Source organism: Sceloporus undulatus, chromosome 8 (genome assembly GCF_019175285.1).
Source record: "Sceloporus undulatus isolate JIND9_A2432 ecotype Alabama chromosome 8, SceUnd_v1.1, whole genome shotgun sequence".
NCBI classification, from domain to species: domain Eukaryota; kingdom Metazoa; phylum Chordata; class Lepidosauria; order Squamata; family Phrynosomatidae; genus Sceloporus; species Sceloporus undulatus.
The window spans coordinates 33,175,284-33,193,626 of record NC_056529.1 but is presented as its reverse complement, the minus strand read 5'-3'; the positions used below and the strand labels follow the sequence as shown (position 1 = coordinate 33,193,626).

The 18,343-nt window shown below is 40.9% G+C and overlaps 2 protein-coding genes across 4 annotated transcripts in view; both read left to right on the top strand.

Annotated features, from left to right (window-relative positions):
* CCNF (cyclin F) overlaps window positions 1–16,301 on the top strand; it is a 23,716-nt gene extending 7,415 nt beyond the window's left edge. The window contains exons 4-17 of one of the 2 annotated variants that reach the window (XM_042437875.1): window positions 312–325; window positions 1,519–1,712; window positions 2,519–2,572; window positions 3,469–3,573; window positions 4,732–4,809; window positions 5,643–5,794; window positions 6,764–6,928; window positions 7,370–7,493; window positions 8,611–8,791; window positions 9,637–9,724; window positions 10,644–10,743; window positions 11,525–11,649; window positions 13,210–13,379; window positions 14,094–16,301. In XM_042437875.1, coding sequence (XP_042293809.1) covers window positions 312–325; window positions 1,519–1,712; window positions 2,519–2,572; window positions 3,469–3,573; window positions 4,732–4,809; window positions 5,643–5,794; window positions 6,764–6,928; window positions 7,370–7,493; window positions 8,611–8,791; window positions 9,637–9,724; window positions 10,644–10,743; window positions 11,525–11,649; window positions 13,210–13,379; window positions 14,094–14,509 — 1,966 coding nt within the window. In that variant the 3' untranslated portion in view covers window positions 14,510–16,301. Of the gene's footprint in view, window positions 1–311; window positions 380–1,518; window positions 1,713–2,518; window positions 2,573–3,468; window positions 3,574–4,731; window positions 4,810–5,642; window positions 5,795–6,763; window positions 6,929–7,369; window positions 7,494–8,610; window positions 8,792–9,636; window positions 9,725–10,643; window positions 10,744–11,524; window positions 11,650–13,209; window positions 13,380–14,093 lie in introns of both variants that reach the window. The other variant, XM_042437874.1, reaches the window with a different exon arrangement.
* The window catches only part of VRK3 (VRK serine/threonine kinase 3), an 83,767-nt gene that overhangs the window by 44,180 nt on the left and 21,244 nt on the right, over window positions 1–18,343 (top strand). The window lies entirely within an intron of this gene.

Below are 18,343 nucleotides of genomic sequence, written 5' to 3'. Positions count from 1 at the left end.
TAATCAGACATTTCCCTGCCTTCAGGCTTACAATCTAAAAGACACGAAACAAAAGGAGAAGGGAATGATGGAGGGAAAGGGGATGAGGTCCAGTGGTTCTTCTCTCCCTCTGAGGCCTGGACCAAGGCAGATGGATTGGAGGAAGGGCTCTTCCTTCTTCCAGGCTAGTCCTGATGGAGCTGGACCTGCCTGGTGAACTCCCTTTTGTCAACAGTACTGTTGTATATAAAAAAGAAAGTAATGTACACTAAGCAATTATTTTTTGTCCAACTGGAAAAGTATGAAACTAGTTACCTCTGTATACTTTGCAGAGCTGCAGAAAAAGGTAACTTTGAAGCTGCTGTGAAGCTTGGCATTGCTTACCTCTACAATGAAGGCTGTAAGTACTGGGGTATATATTGAAACATACATATGTAGCATTTTTAGGACTGGTATAACCACTTTAATCCCAGGTGCACATTTTAGGACCTGCTTCTTTCTTTGACCACCATCCAATGACTGTTTCATGGTCTTTGTTTCTCTATGTATTGGTATGATGATAGCAGAGCTTTGAACAATGACTGTGCTACCTGAAGATTCTGGGGGTTGTACTTCCAAGATAGCTTTGAAAAAAGCTTTCCCAAGCTTTGGAAGGTAGTACTCTGACGTGATGCACCCTTAAATAGGGCTGCAACCCACTGTTTGGTCTTGACCATATCACTGCCAAACAACACAGTGCCTACCTTAATCCCAAGATGTTTTGGACTGCAACTCACATAAACTTTGGAATTTGCTGAAACTGGTGGAATCTGGAGGGTCCATTCCAGATTGCTTGGACCAGAGTAGTGTAGATAATACTGAGCTGGATGGACCAAGGCAGTTAGTGCATGGCAGTTTTCTCATCTATAGATAGGTTTTCTTACTACATGTACACCCTAGAAACAGTCAACATGTTTCTCCTAGAAAGAGTGGGCAGACATTTTGGCTGTCTGATGTACATGGCCGGGGGGGGGGGGGGGATAGGTTTGGCTGGAAGCAAGGATTGTAAGTATGCCAGTCAGAAATTGTTGCTTCTTTCTCTTTTGGAGCTGTAGTTGTTCCTGTATTGCTGTTGTTGGTGCCCTGGAAGTACTAGCAGCTTTTCTTCCCTATACCTTGATTTGCTGTTGGCGTAATTGAAGTGGTTGCATATTTTCAGTATGCAAGCCTCACTAAGAAATGCAGAACAAGTTTTACAACAGCCTTCTCTTAAACATAGTTTGTTTGCTATATCTTAGATTTTAATGCTCAGCAAGGCTGGGGAATTCAGTCTCTTTCAAATGCTGTTGGACTTGTTTCCTTCAGTACCTTCTAGCTTGGTCAGATGGGAGTGGTGAGTCAATTGACTATTGAAGGGCTGCTTGACACAGTGAGAAAACAGCAGCTTTTGGTCACACTTGAATTGTGAGATTTCTCATGTCTAAGTTGTCCTGAGTGTGTCTAATTTTTTTTTCCAAAAAGCTTTACCTTACAACCCATATCTTTTTCAAATTTATTTAGTATCAGTCTCTGATGAAGGTCGTGCAGAAGTGAATGGGTTAAAAGCATCTCACTTCTTCAGCCTGACTGAGCGTCTGAACATCTCCACAGCCCCATTTGTCTGGCTTTTCATTCGCCCACCTTGGTCTCTCAGTGGAAGCTGTTGTAAAGCTGTGGTCTATGAGAGCCTCAAAACAGAGTGTCAGCTTCAAAATGTAAGCTGGGTTGGTTTGTGGATTGGGGGTACAAGATGCAATGATATATCATGCTACAAATTAATGTGCAAAAAAGTATGTTGGGATTTCTAGCACATGGATTGATAACAATGCAGCTACTTGTCCATTTTTAACCTCTCCCTACCCCCCCACTCCAGATTCCTTGTACCCCATTGCTCAGGGAAGGGGGCAAATAGTGTTTACAGTTAAATGAACCATTTTTTACCTTTGAACAAGATGTGCTTACACCCTACAAAGAGATTTGCACTCCTGAGAATGGGAATCTGCTTAGAAACAAGGCTTGTTGGGTGTGGATGTCTTGTGCTGAAAGGAAAAAAGGTACCAGTGGGCAGTTTATTTGTTGTGGGAAATGACTGCCACAAGTTGCTTACTCCTTACTCTCCAGTCATAGGACAGGTTGGGCAAGCCCCCTTACCTGCTACTTTACATCCTTTCTGATCCAATCATCCCTGTTTCACTTCTGGGCTGGTCACTGCTTCCGCAGTCTAGAGACCCAGAGATGCAGAAATAATTCTACCACAAATAGATGATTTCCCCCTCTCCACTTTACTTGGAACGCTGAGGGCTCTGCAACAGAACTGGAGTGTTGCACTTCTATCCACACTTTGAATGACTATGTTCTCATCATATTCATGCTCTGCTCACCAAACACCTTCAATCAGATGAATGATCCTTCCCTAGAAGTTCAAAGGAAGATTTCTTTATTTTTGTAAAACAGATTTGTTGCTCACTTTTTGTTTCTCTTCATAATAATGATGATGTTGTTGCTGCTTCTTTTTTCTTAGGCTCAACGAGGCTCTATTCTCTACTGCTTGGCTAAGGTTCTTAATCTCTTTGAGGTAAGGCTTTCTGATGCCATTTTTATTTTTACACTTTAAAAGTTTCACTGCAAGGTCTCGTGTACAAATAGCTTGTCACTGCAACAGGCAATTTTGCTCTTTTACTTACCAGAAGTTACACTAATTCTGGAATTGTTACTGCAGAATCTCAGGGGTTAAATAGATAACAGTTTTGGCCAGCATCCTCATTTATTTGTATTTATTTTTAATTCACTGGTTCTCAAACTGTTGCACAAGGGTGTGTGTGCAAGAGAAGTTAGTCTGCAAATACAGCAAACATGAAAAAGGGCAAACTTGTGTGTGTGCTAAGCATCTTTTACAAAGCATTTCCCGCTCAGCATCTCTGAATGAGATCTATCACTAGCGCATTAGGCATATGCCCCTTAGTGAACATAACCCGCCTCAGGAGAGAAGGAAGGAAGAAGATGAGGGTGCTGAAAAGGCACTACAATCGCCTTTGCATGACTCAAACAGTATTACTTTGCTGGATTGGTTTTTGATACTTTTCTCTGTGGCTGCTCCCAGACTGTGAACAGAACGTTTTTAAAACAAGATCTAAAAGTCCTCTTTTATGACATGAGAGACATAATTTAGCTCAATCTCCCTACGTATGTTAGAAGTGCATTTAAAAACAATTGGGTAAAGCTTCCAGAACAGTTTAGAAGATGGAAAGCACTATATTCCTTTCGCCATTTGCTAGAGTGGATGGAACATTCTGCTCCAATTGAATATGCTGGCGTTTTCTCAGAACTGCCTGCTTCTAAATTGTTGGGGCTGCTATGCTGTAGCAGAGATTTGCTTTTGAGACTGTTAAATGAACATTGCCTTTCATTGGCTTTATATCAACTGTTCAGTTACAATAGCATGTAAATAACTATAATATTTATTCTTCTAAGGATGAAGAAAAAAGAAAAGAAGCTCTTGAAATGTTTGAGAACTCCTCGAAACAGGGCTGCCTACACAGCTCCTACCTCCTGTGGGAAAGTAATAGAAAAGCTTCTGTGAGTGTGTTGTGTTGTGAGATTTCTATTGCACAAGCAAGAAAAGGGGGCTAGAAAGATGCCAGTGCCTAACAGCTCCCCAGTAAGGGGCAAAACTACCTTTTTTAGTGTTTACACAAGAATGGGAGGAAGATAGTGGCATGAGTCAGGGGAGAAATCTGTGTGGCATTTAGTGTTCTGATAGTTAGGTAATTGGAGACACAGCAAATTGTTTGTGGCTGTCCAAGAAAGATGCCAAGTTGTATATGACTTGTCCATTTTCTGCATAATGGCAATACAGGTTAAATTTCCCTTATCCAAACTCAAATCAGTTTTCCAAGATATTCAAGCAAACAACAGATTTCCATTAATTCAGTATCCTATATCAGTATCTTGCTTGTAAACCACTTGAGGGGATTAGCCTGATGCTGATGAATGTATAAGGAACTTCAGACATTGCACTAAATGAATTAAGGCTTGACACTTAAAACCAGTCAAAGCTCTGTTAAAATGTATGTTTTATGACATTGCTAGGTGAAAAGGGAGGGCAGTATATAGGATTGTTGGAAACTATATGAGACAAAAAGAAATAGATTGAGGGTGACACAAATGAGCCCAGCAAGTCTGTGATTAAGAGCACCAACTGGCAACAACCAGACACTTTTCCAACTATGGGTAATCTGGAAATCATCTCCTGGAACATATCTTGCTAGTACAACTATTACTCGCATGTAACTGAAAACTTACTAAACCCACCCACCCACCCACCCCACAATAGGTAGAACTTGGCTCTATGTGCTGAGGCCATGTTTGTGAAACAATAAATAGGAGGTGGAGATTTGATCAGAAATTTACAAACAGGAAAAAAAAACTAGAAGTGGTAGCTCTGTATTATATTAAAATCATTTAATGGAATATTTATACTCTGATTTCAAACTTTTTACTGTTTATACGGGAGTTTTGAAAACGTGAGTTTCATAATGTGATTTCAGCTAAGTCATATGATACAGCTGATGAAGTAGGCTGCTGTCCACAATAGCTTGTGGCAAACAAAAAGTGCTACTCTTGTTTTGCTGGTTTTGCTTAGACAGACTAATGTGTCTGTGTCTCTGAAAGCTTAGATAATATAAAGTTGTCATTCAGTCCCTATTTTGCTGTGACAACATGTCTTCTTTGTAGATGGCAGACCCTGGTAGATACCTCCAGAGCCTCAGGAAACTCAGGGACTATGCAGCCAAAGGCTCCTGGGAAGCCCAGGTAAGATCTTTATCCTTAGAGCTGATGAGACTTGTTTGGTTTACATTAAGCAGAATCCTTTTCGGATTTGCACACAGATGGGATTCCTGTTAGGATTTATTTCCTATTTGACTTGAAGACCACTTACATGTCCTGTTTTATTAATAAATAAATACTATTTTCTTGTACACACAGCTGAGTCCTCATCAGAGCTTGAAAAGATTACTTTGAGGGGTTACATCTCCTCGCTAGTTTAGTCAGGGACATGCAGGCAGGGACTGGATGAGCTTTAGGACTTGCTATTCCCTAAACAAAACTTCAAAGTATCACTGCCTCCTGATCCATTGATAAACAGTTTACACTGCTCTGTTTCTCATGAGGGAATCTTATTTCAGCCTCACCTATCACCATCTGACTCCAAGTTAAAGAGCAGTGATATGCTCTTGAACATGCAGAACCTGGACTCCAACTGGTTAATGAACTTACCTGGCAGCAGTGGCTGAGTTTAGGAAAACTCCGTCATTTGAATTTTCCATATTCCATCAGAGGTTTGGACTACAGCATCCAGAATCCCCGTGATAGTGTGGTTGCAGAAGATTCTCGGAGTTGTGTTTCAAAGAAGTGATTTTTCCAAGGGGCATTTGAAGTTGCAAAATGATGGAGATTTCCCAGTTACTGTCTATAAGGGCACAAGATCCTATTTGCTCTCCTCCCCTCAAAATACTGAAAATAATGTCTAAATGCATGAGCTAGTATTAGTATTTTCAGTGTTTCTGAAAAGACAGTTGTTGTAGACAGACAAAGTCTCATTTCCTGCCTATGAAAGATGAACTATTGTCTTTTCTATTATACAGATGGCTTTAGCCAAAGCTTGTGGAAATGGAAACCAACTAGGATTGGAAACAAAAGCTGCCAATGAGATGGCGGCTCAGCTCTTCCAAGCCTCCCTTCCTCTCAGCAAGCAGAGTATCTTCACTGTTCAGAAGGGAATGAATGAGACAATGAGGTAGAGACTCAATCCAGCAGTCTGAAAGAATTACCTCCTGAAACAGAAATGGCTGCCTGCTGTTACTTGTCTTTTACGTAGTTCTTTTTCGATGATCCCTGTTGTAGTACTTCCTAGGAAGATATACAGCTTGTCAGGTTACTGGGATATGGTTTTTCTTTTTGAATTTTAATCTCATTTTAGGGAAAGCATGTGAGAGAATTAAGGTAGTTTCTGATCAGAAAGTAGATTTTCAAATATCTGAATTGTTCTAGATTAACAAGAGGGAGCAGTTATGACCGTGGATTCACTAAAAATCAGGTATTTTTTAAAGACTGGAAGTTCACTTCTGTTAAAAATGTAGTAAAGAAATGAAGCACACCTTGATTTTAATGAGCATCACACATGCCTGATGCTTCCAGAAATGCCCCTCTCCTCTGCTTTTTTGCACACTTAAAGGCAAGTGTTAAAGGGAAGTTGGGGGAGCTCAGTGACCATTAACTATGGACATTCTCTGAATGTTGCCCACCCCTGCTTTAAATGCTAAACTTTTGGAGGGAATATGGTCATGTATCGCAGTTTCATGAAAATATACTCTTGAGCAGCTAGATAGAGTAGCTCATACTTTAAAACATTCCTGAGGACAGGCCATTTGAGGTTTGACTAATTTAGCCTTTTCCAAATCTGGATGGTACAGTCTTAGGGAAGTGAGAGCTAATGGTTGTTAGGGCCCTCTTACTATGGGGTATTCTTCCTCTCTTTCTCTGCCCAATTGTTTGGACCCTAAGGCATTCTGTGGTTGTTGTGATGGCAAAGAGGACTCTTAAGTCTGCCTGAGTACTTATCTGGCTTGTTGAAGTGCTCCATTCCTTAATCTGTGTGCATTTGGGTCTAATGTTACAGGACATGCTATATTGTATGAAAATAGTCGGGGTATAGCTGTTGATGAGGGATTCCTAGTTTTAAAAATTGCTGTGCCTCTTGTTCTAGATACATTCTGGTTGACTGGCTGGTAGAAGTGGCCACAATGAAGGATTTCTCAAGCCTGTGTCTCCATCTGACTGTAGGCTGTGTGGATCGGTACTTAAAAATAAGGCCTGTACCTCGGGCTCGTCTTCAGCTATTGGGAATTGCATGCATGGTTATTTGTACACGGTAAGTATTTTAAGAGTTGGAAGTCATACTGGCTAGTTATTCAGTTGTTGTGTTCTTTGCCTTGCACCTCTGGGACAAAATCATGGTTGGCAAAGTTTTCTAAATGTTTTTAGCAGTAGCAGCTAATGAGGTCTCCTGTGGCTTTTGTAGCTTTGGACTCACAAACCAAACTGCAAACCAGTTACGAAGGGGGACTAGTCTGCAGTAGAACTGTGGAATTCACTCAGCCATGGAAACCCACTGGGTAACCTTAGGCAAGTAACACTTTCTCAGCCTCAGAGGAAGGCAGATCTTGCCACGGAACAAATCTTGCCAAGAAAACTCCATTACAGGCTTGCCTTAGGTACCCCATAAGTCAGAAATGCCTTAAAGGCAGACAACAATTAAGGAGAACCAGAGATTCTTATATGTGTGGGTCATGATAATAATCTGTTGTTACAGTTTTATCAGCAAAGAGATTCTGACGATACGGGAAGCAGTTTGGCTAACAGACAACACATACAAATACGAAGATCTTGTCAGGATGATGGGAGAGATCATATCTGCTTTAGAAGGGAAGATAAGGGTAAGCTTATATTCTCTAGGTACTAGTGTCGGAAATCAAGTGCTGGTTAAATAGGTCTCACAAATCCAAAAAAATTGATATACTACCTAATGGTTCCCTGAACAAGCTTGAGAGTTACTGTGTCCTAGGGAGCTGGGAGCCAACATAGCATAGTGGTTTGAGTATTGGATTAGGACTCTGGAAGACCAGGACTCAAATTCCTGCTCATGGAAGCACTGGGTGACTCTGGGCAAATCTCAGTCCCTCAGCTTCAGAAGAATGCAATGGCAAACCCACTCTGAACAAATCTTGCCAAGAAACCTCTGTGGTGGGTTGACTTCAGGGTTGCCATAAGATCAAAAGGACCTGACACTCAACCATAACAAAGAGTCATGGGAACTATGTTGTACCTTTTGAAAGTTGATACCTTGGGCCCTTGGTATCCACTGGGGTTTGGTTCCATGACACACACCCTTGAATAACAAAATCTGTGGATGCTGAAGTCCCATTGTATACAATGGCACAGTAAAATGGCAAAATCAAGGTTTTCTTTACGGAATTTTAAAATATATATATACTTTCAAGCCATGGGTTAGATTTCCCCTACAAATGATTATGGGGCCGCCCTATTCATTCTTGGCAATCTTTGTGTTGCCTGCCCAGCTCATGGTGTTTGGCTGTTAATCGTTGGCCTTTTTTAGCTACATCAGCTGTCTTTCTCTTCTTACCAGAGGGTGGGGGGTACTGTTTTGAATGTCAACTTTTTTTATAAAATTACCAGCTTGGTAGATATAGTATATCTTGATTTCAGTAAGGTTTTTGACAAGGTTCCCCATGACATTCTTGGAAACAAGCTTGTAAAATGTGGGCTAGACAAGGTAACTGTTACATGCATTTGTAATTGGTTGCCTGGCTGAATGCAAACAGTGCTCAACAATGACTTTTTCTCATCCTTTTGCACTGTGGTTGTATATTATTGCTGTTAGCAGCTTTGGCAATTTAGCAGGATAGAAGCTAAGAAATGGGGTGTTACTCTTCTGTAGAAAAGGGTGGCATTCTTGGAACTCTCCTTGTTAAATGTTTAAATATTGCATCGTTTAGGAGCTGCTAAACTTAACAGTCTCTCTTGTTTTTAAAGATTCCTACAATTCTGGACTACAGAGAAGTGCTGCTGAACATAACCCCTGTGGACAGAAGAACTGCTTACCTCTACAGCTTTATCTGTGAACTTTCCCTCTTAAACACAGGCCTTTGCATATACTCTCCTGCCCGTTTGGCTGCAGCAGCCTTGCTGCTTGCCAAAGTATTGCACAAACAAGGTGAGAGTAATGGTTGTGCTCTTAAACAAAATTAAAGTCATACAGTCAGCCCTTGGTATCCGCAGACTTGCCATCCATGGATTCAAGCATCCACAGACGGCAAGCCCACATTGTCCTCAATGATGGTGCATTCGTGCAGCCGCATCATCATCAGGGACAGCTCCCGTTGTCGCCAGTGGCAGTGCGTGTATGTGGCTGCACTGCCATTAGGGACAACGAAAGTCCCGCTGTCCCTAATGGCGGTGCAGCTACATGCACCCAGTGCCACTGGGGACAACGGGGGCTGTCCCTAATGACGGTGTGGCCGCATGAATGCACCATCATTGAGGATAATGGAACTTGAGAATCTACAGATTTTGATATCTGCAGGGAGGTCTGGAACAGATCCCCTGCAGATACTGAGGGCTGACTGTACTTGCTCTATGGGGAAACAATAGCCACAGTTAGCGAAGTCCTTTAAAAACCAAAATGCCACAAGAATGTGTAAGCTTTCAAGTTCACCAGAGTTGTTGTGTTTTTGTTTGTTTGTTGGAGCCACATTGCATGATGTGGAAAGGTGCCAGATGGCGGCTGCTAAATGACCGAGGCTGCTTATTAGCTTAGGTTTTTCTGTTGTAGGTGTTAGCTGAATTGCAGAAAGAAGAGTAACAGCTTGATTTGACAGTGGCTTTCTAGGAGTTGTGAAGGACAAGCTGGCTTATTAAGAGCCCAGTCAAGCAGGCCAGCAGTTTTTGAGATGACAACCAGTTGTCAATGTGTCAGTGTAGGAAGAGTCAGGATAAATGTGTACTGTGCAGAGTACTGTGATAAATATTGTTGATTTATTTCAATTTTGTTTTCTTCAGCTCATCTGTGGAACAGTCAGTTATCTGAAAGCACAGGATTTTCCCTTGAAGAGCTGATACCTTGTGTACTGAGCCTCCACAAGAAGTGGTAAATACCTTGGAGTGGGGTGGGAAGAGTCAAAGTGAGCAGCAGTGAAACAGTCTGTCTGGATAGTACAGAATAGCTAGTAGTGCACTTGGAAAAGGCTTTGTGTGTCCTATATAATCTCTGAAGGCTGATCTTTCCTCTTCCCCTCTTCTGAACAGCTCTTACTGTCAAGAAGCTGTTCCTAATGTTGAGGTGGCATCTCTTTTCCTGTAGCATGAATCCTCTGCTCTGTGTCCTAGTGTCTGGAGCAGCAGAAAACAAGCTTGCTCTATCTTCAATATGCCTTCTTTTCAAATATTTAAATATAGTTATCATGCTACCTCTTAACCTTCTCTTCTCCTGACTAAATATGTCCAGCTCCTAAGATGATCCTCATAAGGCATGATTTCCAGACCTTTCACCATTTTGGTCACCCTCCCTGCACATGCTCCAACTTGTTAACATCTCTATTGAATTGTGGTGCCCAGAACTGAATTCAGCGTTCCTCTTCTCAACTTGTGCTACTTGTCATGGCTTAGTGCTATTTGGAGGTTGCTTTTGGAGGACATTTGAGCCCTGATCCCATGTTATATATACATCACTGTGTCTCAGTTCATCAGGGCCACTGGTGCCACAGTATTGACAAGGGTGGCCACCTCTATGACTGACAGGGATAATTAAGTATTGTTCATTCTGGCTTTTGAGCTTTCCAGTTTGCCCCAGACATAATTCTCAGATCTTCTCTTTCTTCTCATCCACTATTCCTTGTAAGAATGGTGATTACACTGACAATGAGTCTACTAATAGTAAAATTGAAATTTGAGACTTGGTTTGGATATGTAGTAGGAAATTTAACAAACTCTAGTCCTATAGCATTCATGGGGAGTCTTTTAAAATGAGTGTGATTAATGTCTGAAAGGATTGTTTTTCTCTCTCCCAGTTTCCACGAGGATGTCCCAAAAGATTATAGGCAGGTGTCCCTCACTGCTGTGAAACAACGATTTGAAGATGAACGCTATGAAGAAATTGGCAAGGAGGAGGTACATCTAAGCTGTCTTTCAGTGGAGTGAGAAATGAGGAGTCGTTATCAGAGCCTGGTTGCTTATTTGGGCTATAACATTGCCACTGGGGGATTCTAGAAGTTGTTGTCTAAGTAAGCAATTTCCCCAAAGCACTGGGTACAGTGTTTGCATGTCTACTCAAATGTAAATCTCACTGTGTCAGTGGGACTTATTTTCAAGTAAGTGTGTGTTGGAACTGCAGCTCAAATCCGGATAAGGTGAGGTAGCATAGTGAGAGGTTTTGTAGGGCATATGTTCATAATAAATGAATAAGTAAAGGTAAATTGCTGTTCCTGGAGGATTACAAGAGAGGCAATTCACCGTTTTAGGAGCGAAAATACAGGCTGGACTGAGGTGGTGTGTGTATTCTGTATTAAACTCACAGTTGTGCTGATTAGAACGAGCCCATGTTGATTTCAATTAACTTCCATCTATTTAAGGTTGCCATGGAATATATGGACACTCAGGAGTATTTTTTTTAATTTCTTTAGTTTCATTATGCAAAACCTTTCCAGGTGACTTCCAAGTAACATCAGAGAATGTAAAAACAGAATAAATATTAACACTATATGGTCAGTATTCTTCCCACTAGACATCTGGTGGTAGATTTTCCTATGGGAACACATATTTACCTTCAAGTAAACAAGCATAGGTTGGAGAGGGTTTTGGGGATGGAAAGTGACACTTGTTAGGGAATTTGGGTTCAAATGTTGGGCAATAGGTCTGTAGCTATGCTTTCTTATTTTGATGTTTGTCCTAGGTGATGGGTTACAGCCAGCTCTGTTCACTGCTAGGGGTGAAAGAGGAGCATCCGGAGCCTGATGCCTTATACATGAATACAGTGGAAACCTTCCTTACTTCTCCATCAGGAAAGAGAACTAAAAGGCAAGTCCTCCATTAAAAGGATAGGATAGCTTTCCATTACATTAATAATCTCCACTGCATGTTTCGTGTCCCTTTTTGCAAGCCTCAATAGATGGGCTTATAGGGTGGTTGTAACACTACCTTCCAAGTTTGAAACTTGGAAGGATCAAAACAAAAGGATCAGCATATAACTGTGTAGATAGCCTTCATGTGCCACTGCAGTTTTAAAAGCAGTTGGACATTTGACACAGCATTGTCTTTCCAGAAGTTGTAACCATACTAATAATAGTCTTTATTTCAGCCAACAGGCCATTAGACAATAAAGTGTGTATAAAACACATAAAACATTTAAAACAAATAAAACTTGTTAAAATGGGACTATAAAGCAAATATTCAGAACATACTCATGAGATGTACATTTATATATATATACAGAAGCACTCTCAAGTATATTGAATAATACTAAACCATAAAACACAAGACCAAGATGGGTATTTGTTTGGATATTCAAGATGCAAGGAACAGGACTTGTTCATTTAATTTGAATCATAATCTTACGTGTTTTGACAGCAGAGAAAAGGAACTTTGCCACTACTTCCGTTTTGCTTTTCTTAGAATCATTTAACAGGTACTCCAAGTACCAATTGTTAGGTCTACCAGGAAACTTAAGCAGGAGGGGAGAAATTAATCTTAGCCTCTCATCCTTGTAAAAGATACAAGAAAATAGGACATGCTCTAGAGACTCAACAGAGCCTTCGCTGCAAGGGCAAACCCGTTCATGGTAGGGGGTTCCCTTAAAGCGACCCTCTAGCACGGCTGAGGGAATAACGTTAAATCTTGCTTTGGTGAACACGGCTCGATATTTTGAGATGGTCAGATTTTGCAAATAAAATGCCTCCCTCTCAAAATTGAACTGTAGCCCTAAACTAATGGGAGAGCAGGTAGTGCGAGCAGAAGATAAAGAATATTGAATATCAATATCTTTTATACGGCGTGTCAAAATCTGCTGAGCCTTGGATAGATCTTGTGTAATGAGGAAATTGCTTGAGAAACCCACTCTCTGAAATTTTTCCTGGATGTTTTTAGACCAAAGGGTGGTATAGTTATCTTTCCTTACAAGTTGCAGATATCCTGATTCAGGGCCCGCATAGAAAAGTTTCAGCCAGTACTTTAGGGCCCACGTCCAAGCAGTGCATTCAACTGAATGACAACCCGCTTCGAGACGTAAAACGGCTGATGGGACACAATTGGGTACTCCAAATAATTTTCGGAGATAGGCTGAGAGAACCTGTTCTAGTACTGCGGAGAAGCCTAGGATCCAGATAGGGATCCCAAATAACAATTGTGGTATGACCTTAGCCTGGAACACCTTCAGTGCAGTGGGTCAGAAGTTGTATTATGGCTACTTTACTTGGAGGGAAAGAGGGAAGTGGAATGGCTTTTTTACAAATTAAGCCAAACCCAAGAATATTGATCAGAAAGAGCTTTTTAGGCTTTTAGTTTAACCCTGGCCTAAGGTAAGGGTGGCTGGGCATTTCTTCCTCTCTTTCCCCTTTTAAGAATCTGTTTTTATTTTTGTAGGAGAAGAGAAGACAGTATCCAAGAAGACAGGGGAAGTTTTGTAACTACTCCTACAGCTGAGCTGTCTAACCAGGAGGAGAGTCTTCTGGATAACTTTCTGGACTGGAGCTTGGATTCCTGCTCTGGTTATGAAGGAGATCAAGAAAGTGAAGGCGAGAAGGAGGGAGACAGTAAGCTGTCCGTGCTTGTCTTGCTGTTGGGATCATGGGAGTTGAACATGAGCCCCACAGCGCTTGAATGTTTGAACATTCCTTCTCAAGTCAAACCTTGGGAGAACAGTTTTTTATATGCAAGGTTTATTTAGCATTTGGAAAGGAAGGTAGCTTCCTGGATGTCATCTGCTGGCACCTTCTCTGGGTTGTCCTGATGGAGTGGAGTGTCTGCTGTTTTAAGATGACACCACCACCATCATTTTAAAACATAATTTGGCAGAGTATTGTTTTAGTTGAAAAATATTTTGGGATTTGAAATTTTGGGAAGGGTACTGGGGGGACTTGAGGGCCATATTGGGCCACCTCAGCTGTGAGCTGATAAGGTACACAGCTCCCACCCTTATGTTAAATCTTTTACATTGCTGTTCTGTTTTACATTTACTTTATTTCAGCTGTTTATTTTATATGGTTGTATAACACTAGTGTATTTTATGGTCTCAAATTTAGTTTCTGTTTTGTCTATTAAGTCTTATATAACTTCAGTAAATAAAATTGATGTAGCTTGTCTAAGAAAACTCCCACAGAAAAAAATCGTCCTGAATAAGGTGTTTTTGTTTATATGTTACTGTGTATTATAAGAAAGCCAAAATAATTGTAGCACTTAAAAGTATGCTTCTTTACAAGATTTCAATAGTCTATTCAGCTGCCTAATTACATGGTTTTTCTGTACAGTTACAGTTCCCAGCGGAGTTCTAGATGCAACTGTGGTATGTATGGACCCTGAAGAACGTGGCGGCTGCTGTTGTGAAGAATCCAGTGATGAAGAGAGCCTTCCCAAAGAGTGGTCTATGTACAGTTTCCAGAATTATGACCATACCCAACAAAAACCTGCTATTGATGTCAGCTCTGGCTATTCCTCGGTCAACAGTGCCAGCCCTAGCTCCACTATGGATTGCAACTTTGGTGCATCTCACAAAGCTACCTCAGTGCAGCCTCTGGGTCCAACTAAGGAAAAGGGCCTATTGCTGCCCCATGACTCAAAATTGTGTTTACACTCTTCTAGATCTGAAAGAAGGCAAGCAAAACGGAAAAATGTGGCAGAGTACAGTGAAAAGGAGAGGATGAATTTGGGCTTCCTAAGCCTCTGACGTCTCAGTGCTGTATACTTTAAAGTTATCTGAAGGAGTCACAAACATGGGAGGTTTATTGAGCATCTGAGTGTGGTGGTGTACATGGTTTAAGGCTAAATTTCAAATGGTGGCCATGGGCTGTATAGCACTGATTTCTTAATGTTTACTTAAGAGCTTTCCCAAGAATATTTGTCTGCTTGCAGCTCAACTTGTGGTTAAGCTTTGTAGCCCGAACAAACCCTAAGGTGTTAGCAGGCTTAACTGTGGTGTCATATCTCCAGAACATGTGCAGATGTTTTGTGGGATGAGTAGTAGGGAATAAAAATGTTGCTTCTTCACTCCATCTCCACCTCAATCTGCCCATTGTGCTAACTCATATCTCTTTTGGCCTATCCCATGTTTGCTTTTTAACTCTAGCCTTCCCCGTTTTCCTTAGCAACATTCAACAGAGATCTTGAGCAGGACTGGGAACATCATCTTCTGCTTTTTAGACATTAAACAGAGAGAGTGAAAATGGTACAAGAAGAGGAAGACCTTCATACCACCCTTCAGTCAGTCTCTAAATAAACCTTTATGTTTACTCTCTGTAAAACCACCTAAATGTTCTCTACTCAATCTTTGGGGAATATTTCCCTACCTCTGGTCTGAATATTTCAGACCGATCCTAATCTTCAGTACCACTAGAGCAGAGGTGGAAATTATGTGGTCTTCCTAATGCTGTTGTACTGGAAGTACCAGGAGCCCAAACCAGTATAGCCAGTGGTTGAGATTGCTGGGAATTGTCCAAGATCTGGAGCACTACATAATTCACATCTTTGTCCTAGTGAGCAAATACCAACATTTCGTTATTAAGAGTTGATGTAACTTGGCTTCTGTATGAGGCCTTGGTTACATGTTCGTATTTGGTATGCCAGACGTTATCTGTACTGCCTTTTCATTTGGTTTTGTTACTCCAAAACAGCATATTTGCTGCAGTTTACTGAGGAGCATATGCTGCCCCTGTTTACCAATGTTTGTTTTCAAGGCTGGGTGCTATTTTTGCCCAAGCAAGATGGTGGCCATTGTGAATCATTGGGGAAATGTGTTGAATATTTTTCTGTGCTTTTTTTTTCCATTTGTGTTTTCTTTTTATACTGCTCTTTTTATATTTTCCCTTTCTCTGCTTATACTTGCTCCTTTACACGTAACAATATAGGCCTTTGGTGTCTGATTCCTCCAATTTCAAGGGTCCAATTCTGCTATAATTAGGGTGGATGGGATTTTTTTTCCCTACTCAGAAATTTGATAACAAAAATTAAAGCTGCAAATTGTTTTAAATTAAAGGTGAGGGATGTCTAGATTCTAAACTGCTTCCATGTCAGATGTCCTGGAGCTCATTCACAGAAACTATGGAACGAATCGTCCTTCCAAACTGATCCATCTGTAATCTTAGTTAAGCTGTCATGGATATAGGGGCCTGAACATCATTCTGTTGAACTAACCTACGGTATCTACGTCAGCAACACTTAATGGAATGGGTTCTATAGTTATCTGTGATTATTGTACTGGAAATAAGAACTTTGGACAGCATCCTTTGTTCTTCTACAGGGATCTCTACAGTAAGGTTTTGTTTCTTTTGTGGATGATGTCTCCTTGGAATGTATGCCATGGTACAAAATGTGTGCGCTTGCTAATGACTACATGAATTTGAAGGGGAAAAAAAACACTGGACAGGCTAAAAGAGTCCTTTTTAAAGAAGGTAATGTCAATGACAGTTCATGTTCACTAGTGGTGATTTTTTTATATATAAAAGCAAACCTTTTGTAATATACATTGACTCCTGACTTTATTTGTGGGTAAAGTGTTCAGATAATACCTTGAAGGACATGTGTGTGTGTGTGTGTTTTGTATCTTATTAGCTACATGTCAGGTATGCTTTGATTGAAGGTTCCTACATGGCAGAATGGGGTGGACTGGATGGCCCTTGTGGTCTCTTCCAACTCTGTGATTCTATTAATAACAGTAGGATGGCTGCAATCACTGCCACAATTGGGAAGGAGAAGGTATATGTTGCAGTGCCACTGATCTGAAACAGTTGAAAAAGGAGCAGGAGAACTGCTATAAGGACAGATGAGTTGGAAAGAAAATATAGGATAAATTGGTTTATTATTTGTTGTTCTTATTTAGCTTTAGTATGTGTGTGCATGTGTGTGTATTAGTAGTTCATGGCCTGTGCCACAATTTGCCCCTGGTCTTGACTTTGCAGAGAGAATGGAGCTGCTCCATCTCCTGCTTCCGATTACGCAGTCTATTTGATTTCTGTATTGGCCTTCAGGTGATGTCCATGTATATCTTTATTTGCTTTGGTTGTTTGAAGAATGTTATGAACAAACTGTTGGCCTTGCAAAACTTGATCAGCCCCTCTCTTGTTTTATTTGTTGACCCTAGGCCAAATTTTCCTACAGTCTTTGATTCTGCTACAAGAAGTTTTGCTTTGTTGTATGGTCACTTTCCTTCTGGACTCCAGTATAGAATCTTTTGATTTCTTCTTCTGCCTTTGTAGCTGGAACATAAACATGGATTATGGTTATACAGTGGGCCCTTGGTATCTGCTGGGGTTTGGTGACAGGACCCCCCTAGATAACAAAATCCGTGGATGCTCACATCTCATCAAATACAAAGGCATAGTGAAATGGTGTCCCTTATATAAACTGGCAAAATCAAAGTTTGCTTTACTGGAATTTATAATTTTTTGAATATTTTCAAGCTGTGGATGCTTGAATTTATGGATAAAGGATCCATGAAGAGGTCTGACTGTACTGATTATTTAGCCCTGTTTAAATATTTGAAGGGATATCATGTTGAGGAGGGAGCAAGCTTATTTTCTGCTGCTCCAGAGAACAGAACCCGGAATAATGGATGCAAGCTCCAGGAAAAGAGATTCCACCTCAACATTAGGAAGAACTTCCTGACAGTAAGGGCTGTTTGACAGTGGAACAAACTCCCTTCGAGGATGATAGAGTCTCCTTCCTTGGAGGTCTTTAAACAAAGGCTGGATGGCCATCTGTCGGGGATGCTTTGATTTGGATTTCCTGCATGGCAGGGGGTTGGACTGGATGGCCCTTGCGGTCTCTTCCAACTCTACGATTCTATGATGGGTTTTCACTAAAGTTTTGTTTGGTCAGCCTTTGCATTATATCCTTTGGCCGCTTTTGCTGTCTCCGCTCACTGCAAATATCACCCCCATTTCTTGCATTTTCACCTGAGTAAAACACCGTGTAACCTGATTCAAAATGTCCATTCCTGCTCATGTCAAAACATACATTGGTTTAAAACAGTGGTTCCCAACCTGTGGGTCGGGACTCCTTTGGGGGTCGAATGACAATTTCATGGGGGTCGCCTAAGACCATTGGAAAACACCTATTTAATTACAGTTGTGAAGTAGCAATGAAAATAATTTCATGGGTTTGGGTCACCACAGCATGAGGAATTGTATTAAAGGGTTGTGGCATTAGGACGGTTGGGAACCACTGGTTTAAAAGAACAAACAAGGCACGTACGTATCAAAATCTATGTTTAAAGTTTACAGTTTTAAAAATCATTTGGATAGGAAGAGCTCTTAGCTTGGTGCTGGTACTGAGGCAGGAACGTAATGGTAGAAAAAAGGGGCAATGATTAATGTGTTGGATTTGCATAATCAGAATGGAAATTAATAAGATGCATAATTATAATGCTTTGCGTAATGTGCAAATAAGATTCCCCAGATACGACAGACTGGACTATGGCAACCCTATCTCTTGGAAGACACACAAGAGCAACTTATTTTATTTCCATGTTGCCTTTCTCCCTTTAACTGCCCTGGCTCAATGCTAG